Source organism: Zonotrichia albicollis, chromosome 1 (genome assembly GCF_047830755.1).
Source record: "Zonotrichia albicollis isolate bZonAlb1 chromosome 1, bZonAlb1.hap1, whole genome shotgun sequence".
NCBI lineage: Eukaryota > Metazoa > Chordata > Aves > Passeriformes > Passerellidae > Zonotrichia > Zonotrichia albicollis.
In genome coordinates, this window is record NC_133819.1 from 155664695 (window position 1) to 155677834 (window position 13140).

General features: G+C 50.1%; 1 protein-coding gene across 1 annotated transcript in view; it reads left to right on the plus strand.

The window, feature by feature from the left end:
* The first annotated feature begins 9310 nt into the window (after positions 1-9310).
* LOC102071802 (erythroblast NAD(P)(+)--arginine ADP-ribosyltransferase-like) overlaps positions 9311-13140 on the plus strand; it is a 91071-nt gene continuing 87241 nt past the window's right edge. Inside the window, exons 1-2 of the mRNA XM_074559036.1 lie at positions 9311-9666; positions 10352-11148. Coding sequence (XP_074415137.1) covers positions 9608-9666; positions 10352-11148 — 856 coding nt within the window. The 5' untranslated portion in view covers positions 9311-9607. The remainder of the gene's footprint in view (positions 9667-10351; positions 11149-13140) is intronic.

Below are 13140 nucleotides of genomic sequence, written 5' to 3' on the forward strand. Positions count from 1 at the left end.
TAAAGGCCAAGAGTACAACACAAAGTTCAGTGAACTGAGGAGACCTTTATTGAACCATTACTTCATATTCCCAGCAGTCATCCCTCCAGGCTGCAGCAGCTTTTCCAGTTCTTCCTGATCCATCTGTAAAAACCGTCACACCTCCACTGGCACAGAAGAGTAAAGTTGTTTCCCCTGAAAGGGAATCTCCTTAGTGAAATTGAAAATAGGATGAGAAGATAAGTGATATGCTATTTGACCTGTAAAGGAAGAGAAGGCAGATTGCAGCTCATGATTGTTTTGAAAACACTCAAAATACCATTGTTGTACCAGCATGACAATAGTTACAGGATCACAGCCTAAATCTCATGGCAGTGTCTGTAACCTTTGATAATGATGTCTGCAAAAAGTTCATACAAACCTGGAGCTGTTTTTCAGGACCTGAAAGTCAAAAATATCCAGTCCAAAATATGCAATTTGTCTTCCCATTTATCATTTCATTGACACAACAAACCGCCTGATATTTCATCATCTCTCAAAATAAATAATTACACACCAACAAAAACATCTATCCTGGTAACAAATTTGGATGACAAGGCCAATTCAACTTCTACAGTGTTTTTTTGCTGCAGCGGTCAAATGTCTCTCATCGGTAGAGGAAGTTATTTCTGATAGTAAGTCAAACAAGGGTTGCAGTTGGTGATTGGTTATCCCCTAAGCCAACCTATTGCACCAACCAATTTCTGTACGTCAACAGCAGTTTTAATTTCAATGTCCAATTTTACAGTGTTTTGCGGAGAAAAGAAGAAACCTCACAACTTTATAAAAGTTGCAAAGCTCAGTATGTTTATTTACGACGCCGGACGCACACGGAGAAAATTCAGACCTCCTTTTATCCCCCTTCCAAATGCATATGCATACAGTTTCACAATAAGTTCATACATATTCATCCCGCATGACACTCAGCACCAGTTCTTCTTTATCAAAGGAATTTCTAGGTCGGGGCAAATTGACCTCGTGGTCTTTTCTGTTTTTCTTTCTCTGTCTCCTTGCTGTCTCGGCATGCGAGTTTTTCCTTCAGCTTTGGCCGTTTGACTTTTCACCGTTGTTAGACACTTCACCTAATTCAGGATGGATCCCTACTCTGTCTCAACAGGTTGAGGCACAGTTTGTGTATTGGCAATTATCAACCCCAAATATTTCCAAGGCATCTGTCTTTGAACTTTCTCTGAGGTGATAACCAAACCAGAGTGTACACATCGTCCAGCAGTTTGAGGGCATTGGGTCTTCACAAGCAGAACATCTGGGTGAGGACTTCATGACTGTTGCCAAAGCAGCCATTTTATGTTCAACCAAACCAACTTTTGAGCAAGCAACTACAAGGTCAGACAGCAAGGTGTCTCCCAGTAAGGAATCAGTAATTCTCCTACAATCATTATTCGCATTTTCCTGTGCTAGCTGTCTGCATAAAATTTTCCTAAACTTATCATCTTCTGCTTGCTTCTCAAGGGCTGCAGCAACCCTCTCCACAGACTGCAGGAAAGGTTCTTTTACCCCTTGCTGGATGGTAATTTACCTTGGTTTAGGAGCTGCCATCTCCATTGTTTTAAGCAAGGCACTCATACCCAGCTGCTGGGCCTGTGCCAGAACCAGGGGTTCCCATCTTGCCTGCAAATCTGGGTTAGAAAATGCTCCATTGCCCAGCAAGGCATCAGCTCCCACAGCGTGACATGGATTGAGCTGAGGTAACTGCATATTGTTCAATGCTACTCTTTCTAACATGTATTTCCAGGTAGTTTGAAACACACCATACCACGCTGGCTGAAACAGAATCGTGGCGAGGTGAGCAATATCATAGGGTGCGAATGCATCAGCATTTAGGACACGAATCACTCGCATCACCTGCGAAGAGTTAACACCACACTGGTCTGCTTTGGACTGAAGGTCCTGTATAACCTTCCATGAAAAAACCTGATGGCTATCTGGTTGTCTGAATTAGGAACAGCTTTAAAAGGAAAAGCCACAGGCCCACCAGAAACAGCAGCCACCTCCATCCTTTTAGGCGGACCTATTGTCTCTAACAAATTCCAATCTCCATTTCAGCTGCTTTCATTCTCACATGCTAACAAAATTGTAAAGAGTGTCGAGGAGTCACAGCCACCCTGCAGGGAGGCAGAGCCCAAGAACCAGCAGGCCTGGATCTGCTACGAGGTCCAACAGGAACAGATTTCTGCGTCTTTTTAGGTGTACTTATAACTGGCAGTTCATTGTCAGAGCTATCACTAGACAGGGCAGGACACGATGTTAAAAATTGCATTTGTTCAACCAGTTCAGGAGGATGGAGGGCAGACGGCTCAACTGGGGGTGGAGAGGAGGCAGAGGACTTGGAGGAGGGCAGAGGAGGGGTGGATGGCTCAAGGGAAAGCAGGAGGGGGAGCAGCCAACCCATGGGAGGGTGAGGGAGGAGCAAACAACCCAGGGAGAGACAGAAGGGCTGATGACCCAGCCTATTTTTCACTTTGCTTCTTCTGTAACTGCAGTTTTGCTAATTGCTGGGCAGGCATAAGGTACTTTGGTTTAACGCTCAGTTTAACTAACTGCTGAGCAGGTGAGGTATACAAAGGTTTAACATGGTCTTTTGGAGATAAATACCAAGAGTCTTAGCCTGCCATTTGATTCTCACGATAGCAAACCCTGGGGGAACCTCCACAGCAACTGCAGCAGCAGACTCCTCAGGAGGAGATTCATTGACAAGCTCATCTTCCTCCTGTTCCTCTCCTTCAGTTTCTTGCTCCAATTCCTGTTCCTCCAGTTCCTCCCCTCTATCTTGTTCTGCTTTCCATTCCTTCAATGCCTCATACAACGGTCTCCAGGTAGTAGCCAAATTGAAAACCGTCTTATCCCCTTAGATATCACTTCCCATACTCTCTTCCCAACCTTTTTCCATGCCCGGACACTGAAGGCAGGGTCGGCATCAGCTTCAAAGTCCTGTGAGTTACACCATATCAGTAAGCTGTGAAGAGCATAATCAGAAGCTTGAACATTCTTCCTTTCCAATAAAGTTTTCCATGTGGACAAAACAGTCTTTTCCTCATTTGATAAATTATTTCTCATTATTTTTCCCAATTGCTCACCTTGAATCAGATGTCTGAATTGGGTCCGGACCTCCGCAGCATCCTTGCTGCCTTCACTCATTTTTTAGGGTACCCTTCAAATTTTTTTTCCCTTTTCTCTTTCCTTTTTTACAGCCCAGTTGCAATCACTGCGAATGGCCACCAGATGTCGCTACAGAGCGACACACAGCGCAAAGCACCAAGACTCCATCAGAAAGGTGCATAAGAAAGATTTATTCTAGCAACATGTTGCTTTTATAGTTTTCCAAGATATTTACATTTACTTAACAGACACATTCACTGCCCATTGGTCGTAAGAAAGAAGCAAAGTTCTCAATAGGTTAACAAGGAGCCACGCCATTCTGTGAGCTAGCTAAAGTCTGTATCTTTTAACTTTCTCTCCTTCCATCACGTGGTCACGAGGATAGCCTTGGTGCCTTCCTTGAGAGAGATACAGGGCTTTCCTTATTTTCAGGAAACCTTTGCTGGCTCACAAGAACAGCACAGAATGTCTTTCCTACATAGCCACGATCGTCTGCTGGCTCGACTGGGCTGAGCTTGGCCACGCTGTGACACTTGATGAGATTTCTATTACTCAATACACAAATAGATCACCTGAGAACTGTTCTTCTCTTTTCACCCTTTCCTCTTAAGCCTCATATTGGGCCCCAAGAAGTGTCTTCGTTTAAGTGACAAATGCCCAGGAAGGCAGGAACCTTCCTGGAGTGGGAAGAGAAGGTCCCTCCCTCCAAATCAGTGTAACTCCAAAAATTACGTGGCTTTCAGGCAAAAAGGTAGGAAAAGGGATAACGATTTTTTACTAGAAAATATAAAACCCAGAAGAGAACAAACAACACCACACGAGCAGGCGTTTCCCACCAGCTCAGCACTGGTTTCTGTTAAGGTGGGGTTGGGAGCATGGCCAGCAGGGGGCGCTGCACTGACATACAGCCAGCAGGAGGCGCTGTAGTAACTCACCCACAGCCAGCAGGAGGCGCTGAGGTGAACGACTCGTGACCAGCAGGAGTTGCTATTGTGGCACACCCATGGCCAGCAGGGGGCACTGAGGTGACAGATCTGTGGCCAGCAGAAGGCACTGTGCTGACAGACTCGTGGCCAGCAGGGGGCGCAGTTGAATGACCCGTGGCCAGCAGGGGTGCTGAGGTGATGGACTCGTGGCCAGCAGGGGGCACAGCTGAATGACCCTTGGCCAGCAGGAGGCACTGCAGTGAAGGACCCACAGCCAGCAGGGGGCGCTGAAGTGAACGACTCGTGACCAGCAGGAGGCGCTGTAGTGACACGCCCGCGGTCAGCAGGGGGTGCTGTAGTGATACACCCACAGTCAGCAGGGGGAGTTGTGTTGACAGATCAGGGGCCAGCAGAGGGCACTGGGTTGACAGACTCATGGCCAGCAGAGGGCGCTGTGGTGATGGATCAGGGGCCGGCAGAGGGTGCTGTGTTGACAGACCCATGGCCACCAGAGGATGCTGAGGTGATGGACTCTCAGCCAGCACAGGGTGCTGTGGGGATGGACCCATAGCTAGCAGGGGGTGCTGAGGTGAATGACCCATGGCCAGCAGGGAGTGCTGTGGTGGCTCTGCTGAGGGAACAGAACTGGTGTGGCGATCCCCATAATGGGGGTGGTGATCCCCACTGTGGGTGTGGTGATCCCTAGGTGTGTGTGGTGATCCCCATGGTGGGTGTGGCAATCACCATAATGTGTGTGGTGATCCCCACAGTGGGTGTGGTGATCCCCACAGTGGGTGTGGTGATCCCCGCAGTGAGTGTGACAATCCCCACTGTGGATATGGTGATCCCTAGGTGTGTGTGGTGATTCCCAGGGCTGGTGCCAGGAAGGGAGGAAGGAAATTGCTCCTTTTGCGACGCTCATGGGCAGTGTTTGATGTCAGAATGATGCCTTGGAGTGGCTGCCTAGAACAGAGGCAAGACAAAAGGCAGGAGCATAAAGTGGGTACTTAACAAAGGCCTTCAATAGATACACTCTGGGCTGCCCAAAGCCTTGCAGAGGCTACACCCAAGATGGACAATGGTCACAAGTTTTTCAGACAGATAGAAGTTTCGTCTGTTTGCATATCAGGGGTTAATTCTCCAATCACCACTTCAGGTAATGAGGTCATATTCCCTCAGTTTGCTCCCCCTGTCCTGATTAATTTTTGTTTATACTTTCTGAAACCTGAGGCAGAGGGTGTTCTTGGTTCTCAGGCCTGGAAGGATTGCTTTGTCTGACCAAAGCATGAAGTGAACTTACTAACACTTTACATGGAGTTTAGAGTTATACACTAATGCAGTACAAGATCTGAAAAATACAAATGCTGAAAGCTTAAGGCATCCAGCACTACCAAACAGTGGGCAGTAGAAGCAGGAAAAGCAGGCAGATTCCATCAGAGTGCCAAATGGCAGCGTAGCAAAGGTCCCAGACCAGTAATGTACAATTCCTGCAGTGTGCAACCGCTGTCCTTGGTCCTACAAACAGCAGGAAGGAAACCTGCCCCCACTGCCCAGCCAAGTCTCTGGTGTTGCCCAGGGTTGCAACACCTGTCCTGTCAATCCTACATCACAATTCCCAAAGAATCTCCAGCAGGGAAGCTCACCCCCCAGGTGGGACTCCCAAGCACCAAAATGACTTCATGGGAATGCCAGAGCCAGTCAGCCACATTCCTTTGTGTCTTAATTGCTGTCTGTTCATCTATAAATCCATTGCCACAACCCAGCATCCTTCCAACGAAAATTGGAAGAAATTCACTTGAGAAATGTAACCACCAGCAGAGAAAGTACCCGGGGGGACTCAAGGATGATCCTTGGGGTTCTGGAACCAGGGCTACAGAGGCTCTGAAGGCAACTTCATCCCAACAGAGGAGTAAATCCTGGCGGCCTGTGAAGGAGTTCAGGCTGCCTCAGAGGTGATTGGCACAGAAGAACAACTGGCACTCCGATTACCAGTGCTGGGGTGGATGTTCAAAGGCAAGGTTCCTTCCACTCACCATGCCACCAGTGCCACATGGGGCAAGTGGATTGCTCTCATCACTCAGCGCACCCGTATAGGTAAACTGAATCGCCCTGGGATTTTGGAGGTCATTACAAACTGGCCCGAAGGTGAGAATTTTGGTGTCACAGATGAAGAGGAACAAGAACCAGTGACACGTGCTGAAGAGGCTCCTCCCTATAACCAACTGCCCCCAGAGGAAACACGCTACGCTCTTTTCACTGACGGTTCCTGTCGCATTGTAGGGATGAACCGGAAGTGGAAAGCAGCCGTATGGAGCCCCACACGGCAGGATAAGCTGCCAAAGGATGAGGTGGATAAAATCAACTTGCTGAACTCAAAGCTGTTCAACTGGCCCTAGACATTGCTGAGAGAGAGAAGTGGCCAAAGCTCTACCTCTATACTGATTCATGGATGGTAGCCAATGCTCTGTGGGGATGACTGGAGAGGTGGAAAGAGGCCAACTGGCAGCATAAGGGAAAACTGATCTGGGCTGCTGATGAGTGGAAAGACATTGCCACTCGGGTGGAGAAGCTACCTGGGAAAGTCTGCCATGTCCCCAAGAGCTGGGCTAATGAGGAACACTGAAACAACAAACAGGTACATCAGGCAGCAAAGATAGGGATGTCAAAGATAGACTTAGATTGGAAACATAAGGGAGAGTTGTTTCTTGATGGGCCCATTATGCCTCAGGCCACCAGGGCAGAGATGCCACCTATAAGTGGGCACGAGGCCAAGGGGTGGATCTAACCATGGACAGTATTTCTCAGGTTATCCATGACTGTGAGACGTGCGCTGCCATCAAGCAGGCCAAGCGACTGAAGCCCCTCTGGTACGGTGGGCAGTGGTCCAAGTACAAGTATGGGGAGGCCTGGCAGATTGACCCCGTCACACTGCCCCAGACACGCCAGGGCAAGCGCTACGTGCTGACCATGGTGGAGGCCACCACTGGATGGGTGGAGACCTACCCTGTGCCTCACGCCACTGCCTGGAACACCATCCTGGGCCTGGAAAAGCAAATCCTGTGGAGACATGGAACACCTGAGGGAACTGAGTCGGACAATACGACCCTTTTCAAGAATGGCCTTATCAACACCTGGGCTAGGGAACATGGTATTGAATGGATATATCATATCCCCTATCATGCACCAGCTGTTGGGAAAGTTGAACGGTGCAGTGGACTACTTAAGACTACCCTGAAGGCACTTTGTTGGGAATTTAGCTGACTAGAGAGACTGGAAAAGTACAAAACCGTGGCTAATTTCAAGTCCTGCACCTGTATAGATAGTGTGTCCTTGAGCCTAGCTGTAGTATAATAACAAACAATGAAAGAGACATGAGAAAAGAGAGATGTAACCCCTAAGGAATGAGGAAGAGTTTATGGTATAGTTTAACCAATAGATTGCTTGGCTTACAGAATATTCATAAGCTTATTATTTGCTGTATAAGTGTTTGATACTTTCTTCAATAAACTGGGCTGGACTGGACCTGTGTTGAACCATCTGGTGTCCTGTTCCCCTTCCTATGACAGCACTTGGAGGGGAAATTTTAGTAATAGAGAAATGAACTTAGCAAAAGCCACCTGGATGGTCAACACCAGAGGGTCCATCAATCGAGCTGATCCTGCCCAGTCTGAACCCCTGCACACAGTGGATGGAGATAAAGTCCCTGTTGTACACATGAAAGATATTTTAGGAAAGACTGTTTGGATTACTCCCACCTCAGGCAAAGACAAACCCATCTGTGGGAGTGTATTTGCTCAAGGACCTGGTTACAATTGGTGGGTAATGCAGAAAGATGGAGAAACCCATTGTGTACCACAGGAAAACCTAGTCTTAAGTGAGAACGGTGTGTAAGGTTTCTTTGTGATGCAGATGGAAATAGAATAGGGGTTGGAAATGTCCTGGATTGCCAAGCAAATTGTATTCCATTTGCCATCTGTATGGCAGTTGTCTTCTGTTAAGTGGGCAGTTTTCCTTATCTCATCCACAACTGCAGGGACATCTGCTGATAACAGCTATTGAATGTTGCTGCATGACTGATAAGCACTACAGCATCCCATTGTGAGATGCTCCGCCCAGAGGGAGGAGCCAAGCATTCCTACCCGGATATAATCTGAAGATTCTGGAACACCAGCACTGCTTTTGCGCTGGTTTTTCCCAGAGGAACAGCTGCTGCCTCTTCCACTGGATCTTCAGAGAAAAAATTACACCCTTCTACAAGATCCCTGCTCCAAAAGAACCACACCTGACACTCCAGGAGGGCTGCAGCCACAATTCCAATTGGACTGCTACAACTCCCTGACCCACAGGGTGTCAGGTTGTATTCTGACTGTCAGTGTTAGTTTAGTTTACTGCATTGTTTATTTTATTTTTTTTATTTTCTTCCCTATTAAAGAACTGTTATTTCCTGCTCCCATATTTTTTGCCTGAGAGACCTTTAATTTCAAATTCATAGCAATTCAGAGAAGAGAGGAGGAGATTTACAATTTACATTTGAAGAGAGGCTCCTGCCTTCCTTAGCAGATGCCTGTCTTTCCGAACAAAAGAGTAGCTTAGGGAGTTATTCTAGCCAAGGGTTAATACACAGACTATTGTTCTATTTGTCCTTACTTTCTACTTCTCATATATTTTTCTGCTGACAAATCTTATTGCTACCGCTTAGCTCTAACCGCAGTTCTGCTGTCTCCGAGGCCTGCCTCTTGCAGCTTTCCCAAAACCCTCTGATTTTAAGGATTCCCACACCCTCCCACTGCCAAAACCAATAAATCAGTTTTAAATGTCTGCTGTAAAGGTGACATTTCTGCAGTCACAGCCAGCTGCAATTCTGTAGGTTCCGTTGGCCCTTCACCGACACCCATTTGGTCTGTGAGCCATGAAACAAACACCCCAGCTGTGCAGGACCAGTCCTTGTGCCGTTCCCAACACTGGCTGACAGACTGAGGGCTCTGTGCTGCTTTAAAGGTGAACTGGGGAGAAATGGAGCCCACAGAATAAAACTTGTCCCCCTTTTTGTCAGGGTGACGGTCACGCTCAGTGAGCACCTGGGAGTGCGACTGGGGGGCACTGGGGGGACGTGGGACCGTGGGATTGGGGTTCTGGGGGGTGAGAAATAAGAGAGAGAATAGAAAGTTTCAGTTCTCCTGAAGATACTGGATAGGGCTTAAAGATGAACTAGCAGAAGTGCACAGAAGGATGTAAAAGTGTGGACACAGCAGGGCAAACATGGCTGGAACCCGTGAAGGAACAGAAAAGGGGAACTCCAGTGAGGGGCTTTGGACAAGTTCTAGACCACAGAAGGGGCAGTGCCTGCCCAAAACGAAAGTTTGAAGTGAGGTTATCTGGCATATTGGGGCACTCAGTGAAAACAACACTGAGAAACCTCATATTTAGGACTCTCCAGCAACATAAAAGGATTTCATAAAGAGGCGGACCCATGTAACACTTTTTTAGGAAAAGTGAAGATTCTGTACTTGGTAAGGGACACATTTTCATGAATATTTATAATTAGGATGGATAAATACCCCATGGCAAAGTCTCCCATGACCTGCAGGACCAGGAGAGATCCACTGTGAGTCTGAGCTGATAAAGAATTCCGACTTTCTGATACCTGCAGTTCCATCAGGGAGTTCGCTCCAGCTGATTTCAGTATTGAGGCTGGAGGGACCCCTGGGGACTGAGGGATTGGGATTGGAAACATGGGGGGGACACTGGGGGAGTCACAGGACTGGGATTGGGGTAATGGGGGGCTCTGGGGGAAAATGAGGGGGGACACGGGATGGTGGGGGTGGGATTGGGGTAATGGGGGGGGGGGGGGCTGGGAGACACTGTGGGGGCAGCGAGCGATGCCTGGACTTGGGTTGATGTCCTGGGGTGACACGAAAGAAATTGGGGACTGGGAGTGGGATTCGGGTCTGGAGATGGGCTGAGGGGGACACTGGGGGTCTCAGGAAGTGACCCCAGGATTTTGGTCGGCATCCTGCTGGGGCTGAGAGGACTTGTAGTCATGGGAGTAGGATTGGGCTTCTGGGGGGCCAGGAGGACGCAGTACTGTGGGATTGGGGTTCCTGGGGGGCTGGGCGACTTTGGGGAGGCCTCAGTAACCCCAGAATTTGGGATCAGGGACCCCAGACATGCCCAGGGGTCTGCTGGCCAGGAGTGCCTCCCTTCCCCCTGGGCTGACCCCACTCCCCTCCCCAGTCCCTCACTGATGAACCCTCCCCGTGTCTCCCCCATGTCCCCTCTGTGTCCCCCAGTGTCCCACACTGGTCATTGTGGCCTCTCCTCTCCATGGCTCCCCTGGCTCAGACCCTGGCACTGCTGGCAATGGCCATGGCTACCACGGCTGTTGATGTGATCCCTCTGGACATGGCCCTGGACTCCTTCGATGACCAGTACCAGGACTGTGGCACTAAAATGACCGAGGAATTGCCGGCCCTTAACAACTCAGAGTTCCAGCAGAATCCTCTTTTTGCTCAGGCCTGGCTTAATGCCACAGCCGAGTGGCGAGGTCAGAAGTCCCCTGTGTCCTCTCTGTCATCTCCAGCCCAGGCCATTGCCCTCATGGCCTACACGATGGATGAGCTGTACAGAGAGTTCAACGCAGCCGTGCGTGTGGCCGGGCGCTCCAGCCAGGAATACCGGGACAACTTCCACTTCAAAACGCTGCATTTCCTGCTGACCCAGGCCCTGGTGACGCTGAGGCAGGCTCAGAATGGGCAGTGTCACAACGTGTACCGGGGGGTGCGCATGTACAAGTTCAAGGCAAAGCCTGGTGACATCGTCCGGTTTGGTCAATTCTCTTCGGCGTCACAGAGTGAAAAAACTGCCAAGCGCTTTGGGAGTGCCACGATGTTCCAGGTGTACACGTGCCACGGTGCAGCAATCTGGAATTTCTCCAAGTATCCTAACGAGAAGGAGGTGCTGATCCCACCATATGAGACCTTCAAGGTCATCAAAGTCAGCCAGGAAGGAGAAAGGGCGAGGATCCAGCTCCACTCCAATGGGACCTTCAGCAAATACAACTGCGAGTGGCTGAAAGGTGACACCACAGGTGACAACCTGGGGGGATGGGGACACCCACTGTGGCCATGGGGACACCAACGGTGGACAGGGCACACCCATTACAGGGCACAGAGGGTGGGCACACTCACTCAGAATGTGGGGACAGGGACAGGCCATGCTGGAAACACCAAGCCTGAGGACACCTATGTGGGCACAGACACAGGGCACAGAGGTGGGGATCCCCGCTTGTGGGAAGGAAAAGGGAAAGGAACACCCATGCCAGGGGACAACGGGGACAGGGACAGAGACATGGCAACCCCACCCCGTTCCGACCCTCTCACACCCCACTAACAGCAGTGTTGTGGGGATGGGCCCCATGTGGTGGATGTGGGTGGGCTGGGACCCCTCATGGCACATCCTGAACCCCTGTCACCACCGGTCACCCAGCATGGCACCTCCTGACTCCACCTGACCCCTGTCACTCCTAAGCCCACCATGACACCCCTGACCTGCATGGCCCCTGTACCCCTCCGTGCTTCCCCCAACACCCTGTCACCTGTCACATCATGGTCCCCATCTCTCCTTTCTCCCCAACCCTCCAATATGCATGTCCCGAACCCCATCACTCTCCACATGGTCCCCCCTTACCCCTCTCTCTGTCCCCCAGGTGGGAGCATCCCCAGCCCCCCATTCCACCTCGGAGGACTTCTCCTGGCCACCACAACCTTGGCAGTGGCAACAGGGATCCTCTGAGTCATGAGGCCACCAAAGTCACTGAGGTCACAGTGGTCACTGTGGCCACCAAGATCACCAAAACCTTCAGGACCCTGAAAGAAACAAGAATTCCCAGGCTACCAAGGCCAGCACTGCCACTATGGCCACCTTGGCAGCTACTGCCACCATGAGGTCACTGCGGTCATCAGAGGCACTCTGGACACCATGGTCTGTATAACAACCAAGGCCACTGTCAACACCATGGTCACCAAGACTCCCTGAGCCAAAAGGCTACCAGAGTCCCTCTGACCACTGTGCACATCAGGGCAATGGTGCAAAGCAATCATATTAAAAATTTCTGTCAAAACCATTTCATTAAATCAGTCTTGTCAAAGCCAGCAAAAAAAGACAATTCCTCAACAGGGCTCAATGTCATTCCCCAGACCAACAATCATGGGAATGTCTCTTTCTCTCAGCCTCAAGGAGGATCCCTAGGGAGCATTCCCTTCCCAAGGGAGGATCCTCACACACATTTCATCCCAAGCAGAATAAGAGAGAGGAATCTCTGTCTCGGAGGGGAATCAATGTTCCCAGTGTCAGCTGATGGATGGCCAGGCCAAGCTCTGATGCTTCATCCTCGGTTGTCAATTCAGGGTTGGTGATTTGGGCTGGTTTTAGCCCAATTCAGCACCAAAATCAGCAGAAGACCCCTCTCAGTGCAGCCTTGATGGCCATAAATGGGGCATTGTCCCTTGGGCACATTCCAGGCAGATCATCCTGCCACATCCTGCACTTCTGGGGGACCTTAAAGGCTGGGATTTGGGAGGTTCAACAGGGCAAGGGCTGGTCCTGTCCATGGGGAGAATCCGTCCCCAGTGCCTGTCCTGGCTGGTTGGCCTGCTGGAGCAGATCTGGAGAAGGATCTGTGGTGCTGGTGGGTGACCAGGGGAGCTGGCTGTGTGGCTTGGGGCCAGGAGAGACCCAGGGGATGTTGGAAAGAGTGGGGTCAATACACCAGGGTTGCTCCATCCCAAACCATTGCAGAGCCCCCGGGGCCGGGATGGGGCGGGGTGGGTGTTCAGCAGCGCCAGCAGCTCGTGCTGCCGCCTGCTGTTGGCACCCGGAACTGCATCTGGGAGTGGCGCATGCACAGTGCTGGTTATTTCCCACACTCACTGCTGCCCTCGGGTGGACAATTTCCACACCACAGCTCGAGGAGATCGGGTAAAGAGGGAAAATCCCTGATTTGAAACAAAAAAGAGTTTCCTGAATGAAACATCAGGAGTTTTCATCAATAAATGGGTGGTGCTGCCTCTCTCCCCTTTTC